The sequence below is a fragment of the Leptidea sinapis genome, chromosome 47 (assembly GCF_905404315.1).
Source record: "Leptidea sinapis chromosome 47, ilLepSina1.1, whole genome shotgun sequence".
Taxonomy (NCBI): domain Eukaryota; kingdom Metazoa; phylum Arthropoda; class Insecta; order Lepidoptera; family Pieridae; genus Leptidea; species Leptidea sinapis.
The window spans coordinates 1,388,809-1,410,425 of record NC_066311.1 but is presented as its reverse complement, the minus strand read 5'-3'; the positions used below and the strand labels follow the sequence as shown (position 1 = coordinate 1,410,425).

Genomic DNA, 21,617 nt, shown 5'->3' with positions numbered 1-21,617 from the left:
TAGTCCTATTGAGACCAGTTAATAAATTTTGACAGTCGTTTATTTGACAAAGATATTGTGTGACTCTCGATGGGTCGATAAAAGTATCTATCATTTATTGATAAAATTAACTGCGGCTTAAAAGGTTCTTTGAATTTTCACAGTAAAAAGTTCAGTACAAGGCTAAACTTTATAGTTAATTCTTACACATTTTATGGGATTTCATCTAACATTTTTGCGAACCAAATGAGAATGTCTAAATTAAAATGGCTGTACAAATACTACATGGCCGTTACATTCGTATTATGAGCTATTGCAAATGTCGATAAGAGAAGCCTACTAAAGTAGTTGAAAAATTTTAATGGGACAACAATCACATTTGTAAAAACGGATTGGACGATTAGGTTCAAGTTAAAATCACCTTCATGGCTTTTTCAGCAGACCATATTCACCTATAGTTATATTATCAAATATCGAATAAGTTTGTTGGGTTTTGTGTGTATTTTTGGCACGCTTAAAATTTTTGCGAGTTTGTTGCGCCCATTCTTCTCATGTCTGAGGCATTCATTTTGGAATGGGTGGTAGTTTTTGACTTTCAATAAGTGATGTCACATCCTATTTTGAAAAAAATATTTGAATTTCGGGCTATTAGGTCGTGTATATTGGTATTCGCTTGTTTAAGTCATTTCGAAGTTAGTCAAAGAGGAAAGTTCCTTAAAAAATTCGAGAAATATTATTTAAATGAGGTTCTTCATACTTATTGGTAGCTATTTACTATTTAAATATCACGCACGCATCTGTAAAGCATTTCAGTATAATTTTTAATTACAACGAGGCAGGTAACGTGAAATATTTCCTACAAATAAAGCCGTATCCATTGACACGAGAGCTAATCGATCGTGGCGTTGGACATCTGCCGAATGCGAGCAAAAAAAACATAAAAGTAAGACCTTTTTGCCCTCGCGAGGCCAATTTTTCTGTTAATAATGTCAAAATTTGATGCTTGGTCGATATTATATCTGTTGAGTGTTTATTTGATTTTGTCACAATAGAGTTTTTGATCTATTGATTCTGTCCTTGCAATTTTATTAAAGAAAAAGTTCGTTTGTAAGTATGTCTAGCAACTACACTCTAGTTTGTTAGTTAATAATACTCGGTCGATATTATTAACTAATTCGATAAGTGTCTTGGCCACTACACGAGGTATCCTCAGGAGACAGTTCGGATCTGGCAAACTACAGGTCTATTGCTATTACCTCCCTGCTCTTCGAAATCATGGAGAGCATAATTAGCCGTCAGCTCTTGGTATACCTAGAGGGTCACCAGTTGATCAACGACCGACAATACGGGTTTCGTCATGGTCGGTCGGCAGGTGATTTTCTGGTATACCTAACACATAGATGGGCTGCGGCTATTGAAAGCAAGGGGGAAGGCCTGGCAGTTAGCCTGGATATAGCAAAGGCCTTTGATCGTGTATGGCACAAAGCGCTGCTCTCAAAACTTCCATCATTTGGGCTTCCCGAGAGCTTGTGCAAGTGGACCTCCAGCTTCCTTACTGGGCGCAGCATACAGGTCGTTGTCGACGGACATTGCTCGAACCCGAAGCCCGTGAATGTTGGAGTGCCCCAAGGCTGTATGCTATCTCCCACGCTGTTTCTTCTGCATATCAATGATATGTTGGACACCTCCAACATTCATTGCTATGCAAACGACAGCACTGGTGATGCCGTATACACGGGCCATGCAGGTCTCTCTCGGGAAAACGTCGACCAGTGCCGGTAGAAACTTGTGTCTTCTATCGAGTCCTCTCTCTCGAGAAGGTCGCGGAATGGGGTAAATTGAACCTTGTCCAATTTAACCCCAGAAGACTCAAGTTTGCGCGTTTACCACAAAAAAAAAACACATTTGTCGTATCACCGCTCTTCGACAACACTTCCCTTAAAGCCTCGCCTAGTATCGGAATACTGGGTCTCGAAATCTCGAGCGATAGCCAATTTCGTGGTCATCTGGAGGGCAAAGCCAAATTGGCTTCAAAGAAACTGGGCGTTATTAATAGAGCACGGCAATACTTCAAGCCGGCCCACATACTAGCGCTCTACAAAGCGCAGGTCCGGCCACACATGGAGTATTGCTGTCATCTCTGGTCTGGCGCACCCCAGTATCAGCTCGATCCATTTGACCGCGTGCAACGCAGAGCAGCTCGAATTGTCGGGACCGAGTGCTCTGTGAACGGCTGGATCACTTGGCGTTGCGTAGAGACTTTCGCTTCATTGTGTGTCTTCTACCGCATTTATCACAGGGAGTGTTCCTAAGAGCTGTTTAACCTGATTCCTGCCGCCGAATTCCACCTTCGCATGACTCGCCACAAGTTAGCATATCTTCCTCACCATCTGGATGTGTGGCGGTCCTCCACAGTGCGGTTTTCAAGGAGCTTTCTTCCACGTACTACAAAGCTGTGGAATAAGCTTCCTTGTGCGGTGTTTCCGGGACGATACGACATGGGTACCTTCAAAAAAAGCGCGTACACCTTCCTTAAAGGCCGGCAACGCTCCTGTGATTCCTCTGGTGTTGCAAGAGATTGTGGGCGGCGGTGATCATTTAACAACAGGTGACCCGTACACTCGTTTCTATTCCATAAAAAAAAAAATGTTGATTCGTTGAACTCTTGAACGGGATTCAACTCTCTACACTAAAGATAACTCATGACAGTATAAGGCAATTGACGGGCGATAATTTCATGAAGACAACTTTGTCCAGAGGACTGAATAGCTGTATATAAGTGGGAGGCTCCTTTGCACAGGTCGCCGGCTAGATTATGTATTATGGGTACTACAACGGTGCCTTTTTCTGCCGTCAACCAGAAATCAGTAATCATTATTGTCTTTCGGTCTGAAGGACTTCGTAGCTAGTACAAGTGGGCAAATGACACTTAACATCTTAAGGCCACTTACAATTTTTAGGTTTTTTAAGAATCCTGATGCGCACCGCATTCTAACGGGCAAGGCGTATCAAGTATCAACTAACATCAGCTTAACGTTCTTCTCGTCTCGTGTCATAAAAAAAATAGGCACCTACATTTTATAGTGTAATAGTTCAAATTTAAATTCAAATGCGTTAGAGGGTTCGAATTCAATACCTTGACTAATGAAATAGAACTAGACGAATACTTGACTAAAGAAAGTGACGCAAGTAATAGGGAGCCAATTCGGTCATAATAAGCCAACCGCTGACATTTCGCTGCTAGCTAACAAGAATCGCAATAAAGACTTCCAACAATAGACTATTATTCAATTTTTTTAAATATAAAATGATCGTAAATATTCGATAGCCAACTGGTATTTTTATTTCTTCAAAATAATTCCACTTTATACTAAGAAAATTGTGTCAAATTTAAATGAAAATACTAATTATGACATGACCATCATGTTCACGAATCAACCTTACAAACAATGAATTCAAGCTGTAAAGTTTGATACTGTATCAAATAAACGATAATTTTTATTTTAAATAATATTACATATTATTTTTTTATGAAATATGTGATATTTAAAACGCTTTTAACTTTGAAAACGATGCATATATTGGATGTAGTACACGTTACAATGCGTAATTTGTTATGTATATTACAGCCATTGTAAAATACTCTATTTGATTGAAAAGAATGGCCGTTGAGTTTCTTCTATGTTCTTCTCACGAGGGCATTTAAGAGAGATATTTATCGTCACGATTCAAAAGCGCTTTGTTTAAGCCTTATCAAATAAAGTTATTATTTTACTTTTACGTAAATAAATATCATAATCAATTTCCATAAATTGTATATACCTACGTAAAGGATTTATGGATAGACACCTAATTTATAAGAGTCCTTACATCCAATATAGAATATGACTTGAACAATAACCAAATGTATATACCAATAAAAGGGAAAACACGCCACCCTCTCTAGCAAGATTCGGCGCCGAAGGGCTATTTTTATAACTGTCGCACCGCTGAGCAAATAGGTGAAGCAGTAGCTATCACACGTATGTCAGAAAGAGATAGGTGTTTATTGTCAGTTGCGTTTCGTAGTCATAACGGTCGAATGGGCGTGAAGTTTCTTACAGTGCGAGTGAACAAAAATAACGTGTATTGATTGTGCGGAGAAGAAAGGCGTAAGTGCGTTTAGCACGAGAGACACGGTTTTAGCTCTTGTGCTATGTATTTATATTCTATAACATGTATATATATAGTACTAATAGTTTGATGTTTTGAATTATTCTTAATACATTAACTACTTTCTACATAAGTGATTAAATTATTTTATAAATCAATAGTAGGAGAACCAAAGTCGACATAGCCCAGATGGTTGTGAATCTGATGTGGCAGTGGGCAGGGTACATAGCTCGACGGAAAGATGGCCGTCGGGGCAGTAAAGCCCTCGAATGGCAACCACGTACCGGAAGACGAAGTGTTGGTAGGCCCTACACAAGATGGATCAACGATCTGGTCAGGATCGCCGGAATACGTTGGATGAGGGCAGCGCAGGACCGACCGTTATGGCGATCTTTGGGGGAGGTCTTTGTCCAGCAGTGGACGTTTTCCGGTTGAAATGATGATGCTGATGATAAAAGAAAGAAATCAAATAAATCAAACTACGAACGGCAAAGTTAACTTTTTTTGGAAAGAGTACGTAATCGATTTATCGTTGTACCAGTCCACTCCTGTATTTTTACTTGCTATATTATTATAAAAACAATCAAAGTAAGTGATTACCTCGGTTCATAATCATGTCAGTCATACTCGAGCCGAGATCTATATAGCGTACTTGAACTTGGCTTCGACGTAAGTAAATTACGTAAAACTTAGCTGAGTGTGATAAAATGAGAACTTGAATTTTTCATTGGACTATCGTAGATTAAGAAAAACGTACAAAATCAAAGATTACGCTAATCTTGGACTCAGCTAAGTATCACGAAGGTAAAGTCTGAACAAAGTCTTAGGCGCATTCAATGACATCGCTGAAGACCGATTGCGGTATTATAGTATTTATTGAATAGGTCTTAGTTTTGTAATAGTTGCCTATAAGCCTTAAACTAACGTAATGGCATTAGCTACAGATACTTACTTATACATTAACAATAATGAAGTTAAAAGCTTACCGGATGCTGTATACAATATTTTATAGTCTTTCCAATGAGTGGTTCAAAAGATACGGTAATTCAATATCATCATTTATAGAATATTAACATAGTTTAATATTCATTCTTAACGCTATTTAAATACAACACTAACTTTTCGCAGAATTAATAATGAAAAGTAATCTTGCCTGAGATCTCAAGGCTGCGAAAACATAGCCTTTTAACTTAAATCGTATTTGAAGCCGAACACATGCATTTATTTCTTAAAATATATAACGCCTCATCGAAAAGTTCGTCGTATACTATCGTAAGTTCGAAAACTGTCCCAAATACTGTATACGGACAAAGTTGCTTACGGGGCTGAAAATAACAACTTTATATTTTATTACATTTTTATTCAATAAATTAAAGAAAAACATGTATAAGTCTTAATATGTATATGCGCAATAGGTTTTTCCTGATGATAAGGGATATCATCTCTTTATCATCTTAATGTGTGATCTATTTCGTACCATTGCAGACCGAAATCTAACGTAAAGTAGCGTTTTAAATTTAAGTTATGTTATTTTCTCAAATGACAATTGAGTGGGTAACAGGTATTGAATGTTTGTAACATGGGTTGTAGCCAGCTGTAGTCAACTGGCTTAGTCTTACTGAATGATTGCAGTAATAACAAGCATTCGAATATTAAGTTTTGCTTTAAATATACCTTCGTGTCTATTGAGAAGTATGAAAGGGTGCTGTTTTATCGCAGACTCCTGTTCTCTTACTCGTGGTTTATAGTTGGGCACATTTTGCGTACAGGGTTTCAGTTAAACTAGCGCAGCTGCTGCTAGAAGTTTTGAAGCTACATGTTTTCGACGAGTTTATCCCGTTAGCCAGGCCAATTTTGTAAATCCAGGACGAGTGACCGTTTCGTCTTAAGCCAGAAAGCATTTGTACATGGGGCTATTTATTACGCTGATAGTAACATATTTTGTTGTATATGTATGTGGATAGGGTCCAAATATTTCCCAGGTCATGTTAATATATATAAAAAATAAAAATAATAATACTAAACCTTAATCATCGTAGGTTCTATTTACAACAATATATTACAACATAATTAAAGTAATTAATTAAGATTGAGATTTGAGATATTTTTGTACATATTCTTCTAAGAAAAACCACCAGTTAAACTGTCTTAATTCTTTATTTTGTACGGGAATTTGAGAGCTTAAAAATTCAATCAGATAGTTCTGCTGCCATATTATTTTCATAACTCTCTCTGTGAAACTCTGCTCTGTGAACGGATGGATCACTTAGCGTTGCGTAGAGTCGTCGCTTCGTTGTATGTTCTCTACCGCATTTATCACGGGGAGTGTTCCGAAGAGCTGTTTAACCTGATCCCTGCCGCCAAATTCCACATTCGCACGACAGCCACAAGTTAGGATATCATACCCACCATCTGGATGTGTGGCGGTCCTCCAAAGTGCGGTTTTCAAGGAGCTTTCTTCCACATACTACAAAGTTGTGGAATGAGCTTCCTTGTGCGGTTTTTCCGGGACGATACGACATGTGTACCTTCAAAAAAAAAGCGCGTACACCCTCCTTAAAGGCCGGCAATGCTCCTGTGATTCCTCTGGTGTTGCAAAAGATTGTGGGCGGCGGTGATCATTTACACCAGGAGACCCGTACGCTCGTTTGTCCTCCTATTCTATAAAAAAAATTACAATTTAACACAAATTGCGAATTCTTTATTTCTTTGTTTATAATGTTGTAAATTCATTAAATAATAACAATATAAAAACTATAAATCGATTAAAATTATTCTATAAAATGCATTCAGCAATACTTCGATATTGAACATACCGGCTTCACAGAACTTAAAATAACTCATTGAGGCGGAAACATACGTCATTTTTCTCTTCACGCGTTTTAATGCCACGTTTCACGCGTGAGTGCACAAAACATCTGTTGTCCTGCTCACACCCACGAGGTCCCTGTAAGCAACTGTCGAGTTATGTTCCCCTCTCGTTCAGTGGATTAACGTCAACTGCTTATGGCACAGGAATTGATGGCAGAGTCCAGTACAGATATTGAAATGGGAGGAATATATTCACAAAGGAATGATGTAATCACGTATACAAAAATACGTGTGTGAATGGCACTTTTGTCTCTGAATTTTTTAATTTGTTTGATTCGAGACTCGAGTGGTAATACTATAAATTATTTATTGTTTAATTAATCCGGGTAGAGTTGTGATCTTTAACAATTCTTCTAACTTCTTAACTTTTTCTGCTTGGATAAGGTTTTTTAAATTTAGTTATTTTTTAGTTGATTAATTAAATTTAGTTAAATCTTTTGTTAAGTAATAAAAATAATAATATTAACACACTTTTATACAAATTATCTTGCTCCAAACTAGACATAGCCTGTACTATGTTACAAGACAACGATCACATATATTATAATACAATTTACTTAAACATGCATAAATACAATCCATGATTCGGAGAAAAAAATGAAAACAAGATTGATTTTAAAACAGTAAAAAAGATTGATAGAAGTAAACAACCTAACATTCTGCCTTTACACAAAATGCATGAAGAATCTAGTGAACACGAATAAATCCGAAAAAACAAAACTTCATTTAATTGAAACTAAACTTAATATGTTTCATTATTGTCTCAGCAATATTTGAAATTATAAAAATATAAAACAACAAAATTGCTTACTATTTACACTGAAACGGTTTCACCTGTAATGCCTTTTATGCCAACATCAATAGCAGCTTATACACACATTATATTATATTATATATACTTATATCCAGCGCTATTCATTAAACAAGATAACATATAACAAGAATCCACTAGAATATTTCAAGTCTCAATCACAAAACATCAATAATAGGTTATTATGTTATAAAATTGAGTAGGGCATGTAATTTGACACCGCTATGACGTCACAGAGCGGCTACCTACCCGCAGTTTGGAGGCTTCGTTGCTTGCTTCACCACTGAACTACGCACTAATAGTGATAAACTATTATTTAATGAATGAATAGCGATCATATCGGGGATTATTGAGATATATAATATCAAAGATTTAAACTTAAATAAATTTTGCTAAACGCACTGTTGAGATTCATAAATGACGCAGAAACGTTCTTCCAAATATCGTCTTTTCGACCAAGAACCGCACTGAGCTTATATTTAAATAATTTGATTCAAACTTTAACTGAAATTGAAAAAAGGTATTGAAAATTTTCAACTTATTTCTCTTGTTTTTTTGATATTAGATTCGCATGTTTTTTTGATATTAAATTTGCAAGCGTACCTAAAATACTTTGACCTTGTTTGCTAATTAGGAACACCAGGATCTTTAAAAAATATCGCCTTAAATAAACTTCAATGGTGAAGCCTCATAAAAAAATTTAACTTTATTCAACGAATTCTCTGTGTTACCTACTTATTTAAAAAAAATTAAAAGGTTTCTGTCCAAGCAAATTCTACTTTTGAAATTACTATAGGTATTACCAAATCTCTAAATAATAAAAAATAAAGTATTAGGTATTTATATTCTTCCATTCTACATATTTATTGGTATACTTACGCAGACTGACAATAAAACAAACAACAAACCCTGAAATGATCGAACCAAATCTCAGCCTCCTCGGGGCATTGCAAAAAATGCCCCAAAACCACACCCCAATTTCCACAGGGGACCATTCGGGGTTAAGCGGAGACGCTAAAATGTTTATAGATAATACCGATGTAGGTTATAGTAAGTCTAATTCCAGAGGGTTGCCCCCTTACTGTTGGAATTCTATTCAAACTATCGCTCTTTGTCGAGTGGTTGTTCGCTAATAGATTTTTACGCAATGCAAAAAGGATTCATTCACTTATTTCATTCCATGACTCTGTTGCTATTCATGGCTTAAACAAAACATACTCAGCGTAATCAATATAACGTAGTATTTACATTCTCTTTGGTTATTAATATTAAAACTTCACTACTAGCTCCAGCATCAGAACCATAAACACATAAAAAAAAAGTAGAATGTTATGAGACTGTCATTGTCAAATATATTAATGACAATTTGGTTGTTTGCATGACAAAAATCTATTTTCTGTGGATTAATCGTAATTTGTATTATGACTACGTTGACCACGTCTTTACATTCTGTTCACTCTTTCGCATTCAATAAAATCGAAATGGATTCCATTTCAATTCGAGTAATTGTTTTTATGTCTGAGAGAAATTTTCTAATCAATTATTCTAATACCCAAAATCGTAATAATATACATTAGGCAGTTGAACTTTAATATATTTTGTTATTAAATTAATGGTATGAGCTTATTAGTAAGATGTTAGTAATAAAGAAAACGATTAAGTGAAATGAAATTTTCCGTTCTAGTTAGAATACGATAGTCCTTGTTAATTTTACAACTGATTAAATAAACAGGATAAATGAAAGCGACCGGGCGATAGAGCCTTTGTTTTAGCTTGTCACAAGGACCACCTAGGCTGGCGGGTCTCAGCACTATCGCTGATCTATGACCGTGTCTATGGCTAATGACGTGTGTGCGCGCATCCTAACGTGACACCTGTCAACTGTCAGTGAGACGACAGAACGCCCGCAAGAAATGATCCATTACGGTGTCGAGACAGTTTAAAATTTATACTGACGTAAAATATGATGAATTTATTTGCAAAACTCAAGTATTTGTTACAAGTAACTGTTTGTTTATTATTTAAAAAATCCATTGATAGAATCAATAAACGGTCGGTCACAATAAAACTTTTTGCTCGTATTCACGCTAGTCAACTGAAGAAGTGACGTAATATTGGCAGGGTGTTGACATGATATTTTCCTTAGATAATTTATGCGACTAGTGTGACTGTGACTGCTGTGAAAATCTAGCGGTTAACAGTCATCCTCTATTTTGATGAATGCAAGCACACTAACACAAAGTGTCATACAAATTGCGATTGTAAGACGTAGCCTATCACGCGCACTAAAGCTAAAACTGCCTACCAGCAAAAGGCTCCATTATCTACCTAATCTAATATATAATTATCTAAGTTATTTTCCGCAACTAAGTAAGGTCTTTGTCATTTAGAGAAATCCTTCAACATTGACTGCACTTATTTAAAAACGATAATAATAAAAATTATATTTATATATATTATTATTAGTAGCATATAAATACTTTTTCCCTTAGTTAATTTTTTCCCTTAGTTAATTAATTATGTATATGTTAAGGTCAACTTATCTATTATTACACCACATTATTATGTTTTTGCTATGGAAGAGCGGGGCCTCCTACTACAGGCAACTCTTTGCTTAAAAGGAGACCCCAACACTGATTGTATTTTGTATTTTGTTGTAATAATAAATAAATATTTGATTTGAAAATATTTGATTTTGAAATACTAATTAATGAATAAAATAAAAACAATATAAGCGGATGAATGAAATTCAACATTTCCAAAATCGGTTATTTTTATTTCGTATCCGATTTGTAACAAACTTCAATTGGAAGCAAATCAATAATCTGTTTGCGTCGAAGCCTGCTGTTAAAGAATTCTGTTCACTACAATTATAGCGACGACGCGCGTGTTCGACCAACTCAACAACGAAAGTTAATAATTACCAAGTGAACATTGACTTTTAAGTATATTTATAAGAACGATAGGCTTGCAATATAGATAGATAGATAGACACTTTATTGCATACCATACAGACTTAAAAATAAAAAAAAATATATAATAATTAAAGATCTTAAGCTAATTACAGTCATAGGTACGCAATGGGCGGTCTAATCATTTGAAGCGATCTCTTCCAGACAACCCAAAATACAATACAGGATACAATAAGTAATTATAACAGGTATCTTGAAAATAACGTCTGTGAATATTCCTTTACATAATTAAAGTTATGTAATAATTATAATAATATTACATACATTCTTATGTTTAATGTAAAAAAGAAAAAGAAAAAAAAGAGATAATTTACATACCTATACTTATACAAAAATAAATACAAAATAATACTAATAAATACAATATAAATACAATAACTTCATATTGATAATTTAAGTTTTGAGCACGCTTAATATAGAGTGGTAAACTATTCCACAACTTCACTGCAATTACAGCAAAAGACTTCTCGTAGAATTAAGTATTATGGGGACGACAGAGTAAGATGAGGTTGTTGGCAGATCTGATAGATTTAGTAAAGGTAAAACGTTCTTTTAGATATGATAGAGACAAAGGATCGAATATAATATGGAACAGCATATGAAGGATATGCGTATTCCGGCGAAGGTGGATTAGCAGCCACTTGAGCTTCATACGATAATCGAAAATGTGGTCATATTTACGTAGACCAAAAATAATATATATATATAAATATAATATACAAAATAAAATTTACTATTCTAAGTCTTTATGGGTAGCCGAGTGGTAGTCATTTACCAGTGGGAGGCTCCTTTGCACAAGATGCAGAATAGATATGGGTACCACAACGGCGCCTATTTCGGCCGTGAATCAGTAATATGTAAAAATTACTCTGTTTCGGTCTGAAGGGCGCCGTCGTTAGTGAAATGGGCAAATGAGACGTCCTGCTCGTCTCGTACCTTATTTTCATAAAAAAAGACACTAACTTTCTTATACTTAAAATTATTTTTAAAAATACCAATTCGAGAAGCGAACCCTAAACCGTCAACTACCGTAATTGTAACAGTATCCGATCTCGTGACGGTCTTACCAACGAACCGGAGCGGTATTCGGTTACATACAAAATTCGGTAACTGACATAATGTGTCTTTCGACGTAAACAGAGTGTTAATACTCGTTATTTTAATAAAAATAATCTTAGGATATCGAGGTTGTTGATCCCAGCATGAATATTGATTGAACTGAAATATCGCTTTATTTCGTAAAATTCTTTGAAGATTGGTTTTTAATCCTCATTTAACACTATAGTATAAAGAGAAACAGCAAACAGCTGCCCCAAAGAAAAGAAAAAAATATGTATTCGTTGTGTTTCCGAGTCGTTAAAGAAGGGTTAATTTATAGTTACTGTGGCCGATTTTGATTGACACATCGTAATTTGTCAGCCACTCTCGGAATTAGCTCCATAGAATATTAAACTACCTAAGGTACAACATTGACAAATCAAAATATTATATATCACGCATTATCGGGCTGTCGTGTGGTCTATACGCTAATATAAGTATATGGAGCTGACGGGCCTCTCTTCAACCTACACATTTCTGTGCATTTTTAAAAAAGTTTTCAGTCACAAAATAATGTCCTATTTACAAGGAGCTAAATTTCAATAATTGATTAAAGTTATGTATGTTGAAAAACAGTATCTGTAAGTGAATATGCCAAATATCCTTAGTATGTGCACTATACTTAGATAGCTATAAAGCGGAAGGGTACTTGTTTTGTATCGTGTAACCTTGGGGTAGGTTAATGACTCAGTTCTTGTAAATTTAAATACATTATTTCATTTATGTTAATTCCTTGCTTAGTGCAAGCAAAACTCGATGTTTTCTATTTAAATCGCACGTATAGTGCTTGTGAATAGTTGCTATTGTTAAATGATCACCGCCGTCCACATTCTCTTGCAACACCTGAGGAATCACATGAGCGTTGCCGGCCTTTAAAAAGGTGTACGCGCTTTTCTTTAAAGTACCCTTGTAATGTCGTATTGTTCTGGAAACACCACACAATGAACTTCATTGCACAGCTTGGTTGTTCGTGGGAGAAAGGTCTTTGAAAACCGCACTATGGAGGAACGCCGCACATCCAGATGGTGGGGATGATATCCTAATTTGTGGCGTGTAATACGAAGGTGGAATTCAGCTTACTCATTGTGGCTCAGTATTAGAATATAAATAAAATGACAAACGATGATGGTAATCCAAAAATAAGTAACCCAAAACCATCTACTAGTTACGCATCGAATAATCATCAAGCTCCATCTCAATACGTTCAGTGTGGCACGGCAGTACTTAGATTCTAGCCCACGTTCAAGCGCTCTGCAAAGTGCAGGTGCGGCGACATATGGAGTATTTCTATCAACTCTGGTCTGGTGCACCCCAGTATCAGCTCGAACCATTTATATATATATAGAAAGATGTTTTTAGAAAGCACTTCATCGATTTTAGTCACAAGGACAACCGTATTTATAGTTTAAAATAAACTCAGTTCGGAAATGGAACCCGGATGTTTTGCATTGCACTTCTCCGGACGATAACTATGCTATTTCTTAAATTATCTTAATTTTCCTCTATCCGTATTGATATTTAAGCATCACATCGCCAATCAACATTTTTTTAAATAGAACATACTTATGACCTTTTAGAAGCAAGCATACCACATCAGAGACCACTGAAGTGTGTGAAGGGTCAAAAACTTTCATCTGTGAGACCCCGCGGAGGGGTGAGAGAAAACGGATTTGATAAGGACCAAATTTGAAGGGGTCTGATTTTTAAATATTTATATTTCGTTCAACTTCAGCCATTATACTTTTGTGTGAATTTACTTTTTAACAGACGATGTAAATGTGAAGGTTCTTAATTTTATACGTCTTACTATAGGGTAAAAGGGTCCAGTTTCAGTTACACTAATAATTTAATAATTATGTATCACAAGCACATATTATTAAGGACTTCTTCTACTTTTTTAATTAATTACCATAGTAATGATAATCTGTAAAATATTATTATTAGCGTTATTATTTCATTATAATTCAACAATACAATCAGACAATACATGTACATAGTTTAGAGTATCTATTAATTTGTAAAATAGAAATGCTGTAATCTATACTTAATAATATTATAAAGCTCAGTGTTTGTTTGTTTGTTTGAACGCGCTAATCTCTGGTACTACTAGTCCGATTTGAATGATTCTTTCAGTGTTGGGTAGTTCATTTATCGAGGAAGGCTACAGGCTATGTTTTTTTTTTCAAAATTAGGGATCCGTAATAAAATTGCTATTTTGTAACACAAGGTGTAAATTCGAAAACCTATTTTTGCGGTCGCTGCAAAAACTATTGACAATAGAACAAAATGATGTACAGGCTATAATATAGGCAATATTTTATTACTTATAAAACTATCGCGTGAATTATACTTTATATGGCAAAACAACGTTTGCCGGGTCAGCTAGTGTTTGCATAAATAAATACTTGTCTTGCAATAGATGAGCAGGATGATAAAAAATACCTTTAAAATTAATTATTGTTGTAGTCAAAAAAAGGATGCGATTACTAATTCCGACAGTAATCACGACCATCATATTCACGAAGGATCCTTAAACAGAGAATAAATTCAAGCTCTAAAAGTTGATTCATCCAATATATAATAATTTATATATTTATACAGTTTATTCTTTATTACTCTTATAATTCATATATTGGATGAGGCACTTTTCAAACTAATTGGTTATGTATATTACAGCCATTGTAAAATACTCTATTTGATTGAAAAGAGTGGCCGTTGAGTTTCTTGTATGATCTTCTCGCGAGTTCTACTTTTTCCGAATATATATCCCTGGTGTTACGGATGTCCAATGTCGGTCACTTCACTACATTCCATCACGTAAGCCTCTCTTCGCCCACTTTTATATATAAGTCTTGTAAGACATCAGTTCTGCCTACAAAAATAAAACCCATTTACTGACACTATATTTCTTACTAGAATTCCTGATTTCAATAATAGTTCCAAATGAATTGGAATTTTAATGAATTAATTAAAAAAAAGCATTTTTGGAGGCTGGAAAGGTTTTTGAACTTTTATTTATGTTTGGAATTAATTATGAAAGAAAAAAATTCAGCTATATTTCTAATTATCAACGTTAGACATACGAAAAAGCTTAATAGTGCAATCCTTACTTAAGAACTGTTAGTATGTAAATTTTTTTTGTTTATGAAAATAAGGGACGAGACGAGCAGGACGTTAAGCTGATGGCAATTGATACGCCCTTCCCAGTACAATGCAGTGCTGCTAAGGATTATTGAAAAACTCCAAAAATTCTTAGCGGCACTATATTTGCGCTCATCACCTTGAGACATTAGATGTTAAGTCTCATTTGTCCAGTAATTTCACTAGCATATAAAAATATTTTAATACGAGTTCGTTCTATTCAAAATTCATTTCTTAAACATTCCTACATGGCAGTTATATGATATTCTTTTTTTTTTTAATTTTCCTTAGCACTTTAAAAAAAAAATCTAAGGAAAACATTAAAAATGCTTACTTTACGAGTTATCAGAGAATAAATAATTTTAAGTTCAAAATATATACCCAGAACTCATCCGATTCAGTTGATTTGCTTAAAAATTAAACCCATTTACAAATTACTTTCAAGAATTGGTTATTTGGGTATCAGATGAAATGGACTTGGAATCCATTTTGAAGAGTACTCCGGATCGTTAATCCTTTGTATCACTAATGAAATAAACCTTCTCCTAATGTCATGGCTTATAAACGTCAAAAAACTTTTGGCTAAATTATATTAAGCACTATCCTGTTTCTATAATTTTAAAAAGTATAATAATAAAACCGGTTTTTTCTTGCAAAAACTACGGAACCGATCGGAATAATACTTATACCATAAGATGCAACGTGTTTCGGAGAAGGGTTGAGTATATGTTTGTTGGTGATTATTGCAATTGGAACCTAAATTTTTTTTTTACTTAGAAACACCTTTATAATCGCAATACAAATAATTCAGTCAATAACATTAATTCATACAATGAGCTAGGGGTACTTAAATTGATAATATAGCCTGTATGTTGTCCCGACCTAAATTAAATCTAATTCTAGTTTTTTTGCGTTTTGCTCGGACATACGCACACACAAACAAACAAAAAGATCAACAGAAAAGAATTCGTAGAATTTGTAGAAGCAAGTAGTTAAAAAAATTAAATGTGTTTTTTTTTAATTTGTTACGCTTTTTATATATTATGCACATTATATTATAAGAGTACGTACCATTTTATACGAGAAAAGTGTAATACTAATTCCAATTGGTGTAATTGCCAATTTATCTCTCATAATGTTCATTCCTCTTAAATCTGGTAAGCTATTTGTAAGATCCAAATTCTTCTAAGAATTTGAAAACAATCGTTTATTTCAAAGCCTTCGACAACTTCCCAATAAGTTGTCTTATGACACTTGTATTGGAAATGTCTCGCAACCTATAGCGGATTCTTAACAATAAAGAAATAAACAACAATTATTTTAAAACAAAATTTATCTACACCCATGCTTTAAATCCTCTATTAAAGATTCTGAAACAGTTAGCTTATTGCCAACATTAAAGCACCCAATGTTCTAATAACCATTACATCACCCAAAAGAGTGTTGTAATGTTGTACTGAATTTCATAACACACTCCTATGTTCTTTTTTTATCCCTTCATGCGCAAAGAGTTTCAACATACAGCCACATTCTTATTGCTCGATGCGTGGTATCTGTATGAATTTAAAAAAAAGAACATTTTCGTTTACGCGCGCTCCACACTCCCAGAACGTCGCACGCCGTAAAAAAAAAAGTAGGTTATTCGAATCCCCGCCATTTTTCTTCGATATTTTTATTGTTTTGTTTACAAAAAATGAGCGATTCATTTAAACGCTGCAAAAGAACATTATATTCAAGTGAATTTTAATTTATGCACTATACAAAATGTAAATTACTACTAAAATAAATAATTGTTTAATTATTACTTATTTTATTTGTATATAATCAGTAATGTAATATTAGGTTACTACTAGGACTGGTGTTTTAATGTAAGCAGTAAGCTAACTGTTCCAGAATCTTTAAGAGGATTCATATTCTGGGTGTAGATAAAGTCTTGTATGCAACTGTTGATAATTAGGTATTAAAACACTCATGTGATACTATTATCACATTCCATGATAAATCCACATTCGTGTTTTAATACCCCTTATTACACAACAGTTGCATAGATAACTCTAACAAAACAGAACAATTTAAAACAAATCTGAAATCCTAGATAACTTATACGTCTACGTAGAGTCTCTCGCTGTTAGACAACCGATATAAAGAGGCTAGGTTTATACCTTTAGTGTACGTGACAAGCTACGTCTGCGATTTGTATGACACTTTGTGTAAGTGCGTTAATTTCTCAAAATAGTGGTTAATTCTAAATTCATTTTTTTTATATACCAAACGATTTCGCAGCGATAGGAAGACTGAGATATTTAATTATTATAGTACTATTATAAGAAGATAATGAAAGATTATATTATAAGTTACTAGAGTTTAACAGAATATCTCGTTGCCATTAGCAACACGAAAACAGATAGGCATTATTACCCAGGGACCGCGGTGTTGCCTACATGTAAAATAATCATATACATTACGTCTGTGTGGGTCAGGTTTTTACGCATGCGTGCTTTTTCACCGAAAGTACATAGATATTGGGGTTTTTAGGCCCTCGAGGGGAGCGGCAGAGACATGCCCTAATCTGTCCCTTTGAGAGACCCGATTGGAATTTAGTAATGATATTAAATTTTAAATTACACGTGTTTGACAGTAAAAGGGTTGTATCCAATTTATTCTCAATTAGATAGTTGTGGGTTGGGTTTACTATGCGACAGGGTACTTGCAAAGATGGTTTTTTAAAAAGGTAAGGTAAGGTAATGTAAGATTTAAACATCTACAGAGAGTGTTTCTGTAAAATGGAAATCAAATTCTAAATTTCATTGACCAACGATAATTTATGGCTAATACAGAATTTAGGAACATTGGTCTCAAATAAGTATTTAACAGTTATTTATATATAGTATCGATATTTTTAAGTAATAATATAATAATAATATATTTATTTGCAAAAAACATAGTATACAATGGTGTTTAAATTTAAATAAATAATAAGAGCTTACATGTTTTGCCAGCACTATTCCTAGCATGCAAATATTTAAACACAATGAATATAATCAGAATTTCATTTCCATAAAGTCCTTAATACTATAAAAATTATAATCATTTAGCCAACTATATAGCTTATTCTTGAATAATCTAGAATTTAAATTTTTTATGCTACTCGGTAACTTATTATAAATACGAACACAATTACATACACAACTTTTATTATATTTGGTAATTTTTGGAGCATCATGAAGAACGAGTCTTTGTGGATCACGTCGTTTCCGCGGATTTAGATCATTAGCTGATTTAAACAATTCTTTATTTTTTTTTACAAACATACATATCTCGAAGATGTAAAGCGACGGCAATGTCCCCATAATATAAGCCCGTAGCGCAGTACCGATTCTACATGTGCGTGATAAGTCATTATAGCAGTTTTTAAGCTTGTTACTCTTTTGACTTGCTTAAGCGCATATACGAACTTATTTATTCTCTTACATATATTATCTAATTGCTCTTTCCAATTGAAGTTCTCATCTATTATTACTCCTAGAAACTTTGTATGTGCTTCTTCTTTAATTGTCGTTATTTTCAGTTGTATATTGTATTTAGGATTATAACATTTATTGAAATTGATATATACGGATTTATTAAGATTTATTTTCAAATTATTTATATCAAGTAAACAAATAAACTTACCATCATATAATGAAATACATAAAATAAAAGTAGTTGTAAAAATATTTTTAAATATATTATTGAACTTTTAGTAATGGACGTTTCGTGTAATTAAAGACGTCTATAATATTTAAAAAATTGCAAATATCGGCTTAAACCAGATGTCATTTAAAAAAAATGCTAGAACTAAAGTGATGAAAATTGTATCTCTACTTCTGAATTATTTACATAAAAAAAATTATTAATTAAATGCATATAAAACCTCCTTTGTATAAGATTTCCATAGTAGAACAGAAAAGTTTTGGGTGCCCGTTTTTTATTGCAAATGGCTTAGATCATTTATACGTCTAAATAGACTGTGATAGTTGTGAGTACGACGAAAAAAATTGAGGTTGACAGTTGACCTCTATATTGAACAATGCTCGTACTCTAACACAAAGTGACAAACAAATCGCGTATGGAAGACGTAGCTTGTCACGCACACCTAATAAACCTCGCCTGTTTTCATCAGTTGTCTATCAGCAAGAGGCTCTATCTAGACGTGTAAACTAGCTAAGTCAAATGGGTATTTAAAATTAATCCCTGACATGCAGATGTAGTAATGTGAAATATTTTGACAGGTATCATCAATAAACCGTGTGTTGAGGAATCTAGCATCACAGAAAGAACAGGCAGCGTCCGCACAGAACGATAGTGTTTACGAGAAGCTGAGGATGTTCAATGGCCAGGCAGCCACCGGGTGGTGGTACCCTGGGCTCCCCACAGCACCCGCAGCTCCTACCATCCCACCCCCGTTGCCTCCGCAGTTAAACAGACCCGCGGAAGAGCTTAAAAGAGGTAAGAAGATCTTCAACAATAAAAACATACAGGCTATATAAAAAACGTGAAATTTCATATTTTTTTTTGATAAATCAAATTTAACTTCACAGCGATTCGGATCATCCATAAATTTTGGTAATAATGTAAAACCCGCTTCAGCGTATAACATGAATGCTCCCAAGTTCTGGCCAAGGTTGTTTCTCATGTAGACCCAAAGTGCTGTTTTTTAACCTCCAAATTTAACCTCCTCGCCATTCGTTGAGAACAACTTAAAATATTATCCTGAAATATGGGCGCCATTTTCTGTTATACTTGAATTATACACAAATATAAGTAAGGTTACTTGAATTTTATTCAATTCTTTGTGGCGTATTTTCATTTGTGTATGAATTAACATAATTATAACTCTGATCCGTGTTTTTATAATAAAATTAATTTTGTAGAGAATTATTATGAGGTGTTTTAGGAAAGAGTTGTTAGATTTATGTTGTTTGAAAATTGTAATAATTTTTATAATACATTTTTGTATTACATAAAAATAATATTTTTAGCTATTAGCTTTAAATGGAGGTTAAGTTAAAGTAAAAATGAAAACTTAATATTGAGATATACGTTAATATATATAGGCATATTCACATGATATCTACATTTTGGTATTTAGTACAAAAAGGAAGTCACATTCAAGATAAGTTAAAACGAGGTCAATATTTAACAACGTGATAAATGATCATTCTCCAGCCACTTTGTGGAATCAATTATCCACTGCAGTTTTCCCGAACCGTTAAAACTTTGGGACCTTCAAGATTGGATCATAGTTCCAACTTAAAGGCCGGCTATGCATCTTTTGACCGCTGGTGATGTGGATGTGCATGGGCGTCTGCTTCACCACTTTTCATCGCGTGAGCCTCTTGCCCATATGCCCCTTCTTATTCAAAAACAATATTGTGGAAGCTCAACCGAAGTTCATTCAAAATTGGATATTAGTGGAAGAAAGAAACGCCCCGTAAGTGGAGCGTTCTAATTAGTCTTTTATGTAATAAGAGTCCAACCGAGCGTACGTATCATCTCAGTACCAATACCGCTCATAATCTCTTATGTCACCAGAGGAATGACAGTACTTACGTTGCCGGCCTTTGACCCTTTAGCCGAAAGACTTCCACCGCTGGACAAAGGCTTCCCCTAAAGATCTCCACGATCAGTCTTGCGCTGCCCTTATTCCACCTATTCCGGCAATCTTGACCAGGTCATCGATCCATCTTGTGGCCTACGAATACATCGTCCCTTACGTAGTCGCCATTCGAGGACTTTATTCCCCAACGCCTATTTGTCCTTCGAACTATATTCCCTGCTGATTTCGCAACCATCCGGACTATGTCGGTAACTTTGAGTTCTCCTTCAGATGTCCTGATTTCTGTTTCAATTTCGCAGGGAAACTCCGAGCATAGCGATCTCCATTGCCCTCTTAGCGACCATAACCTTCCTCAAAGGGCCCACCGTTAGATCACCCTGGAAAGATTAAGAAGTTTTTCCATAGTTAAGCTGTAGAAGAGAGTTCCATAACTAACCGTTAGAGTAACGCCACAGTTCTAGATGGTGAGGTGGTCAAACATATCCTCGAAACACTACCATAATGAAAACGTCCTGTATGGCAGCCGGCAATGTTTAACATAAGCATAATATAGTTTATGAAGCGGCATTGCGGTAAAACGCGAATAATTGAACGAGTATCCGCCGCGCACTGGTTTAGGAATACAAACATTCCGGTATTCCATCAGTTACACAAACGCTCAATTAAGTATTTACTAATCAGTCGGTGATTTGACTCAGAGTCGGTTTAATTTGTGATAGACCAATTGATAAAAAAAAAACAAAAATAAATATAAAATCATTAAGGTATAATTTTTGTTTTATGAGTGACGACATGAGCAAGACATTCTCCTGATGATGATACCTACTCCCGGACTAGGAGTGCCGCTAGGGATTCTTGAAACACCCATTGCAATTACGCAGTAATTTAACCAGATACACCTCCAACAACCGGAATCCCGTACTTAGAAGTCTTTGAACACCGGCTAAATTATTAACTGTTAAAGTTAAATCACGTTAGAAGGATGGATAAAAAT

The 21,617-nt window shown here is 34.6% G+C and overlaps 1 protein-coding gene across 1 annotated transcript in view; it reads left to right on the top strand.

Annotated features, from left to right (window-relative positions):
* Positions 1-21,001, top strand: part of LOC126978139 (paired box protein Pax-6) — a 45,713-nt gene extending 24,712 nt beyond the window's left edge. Inside the window, exons 4-5 of the mRNA XM_050826885.1 lie at positions 19,296-19,512; positions 20,923-21,001. Of these exons, the coding sequence (XP_050682842.1) occupies positions 19,296-19,512; positions 20,923-20,939 (234 nt within the window). The 3' untranslated portion in view covers positions 20,940-21,001. The remainder of the gene's footprint in view (positions 1-19,295; positions 19,513-20,922) is intronic.
* The last annotated feature ends 616 nt before the right edge of the window (positions 21,002-21,617 follow it).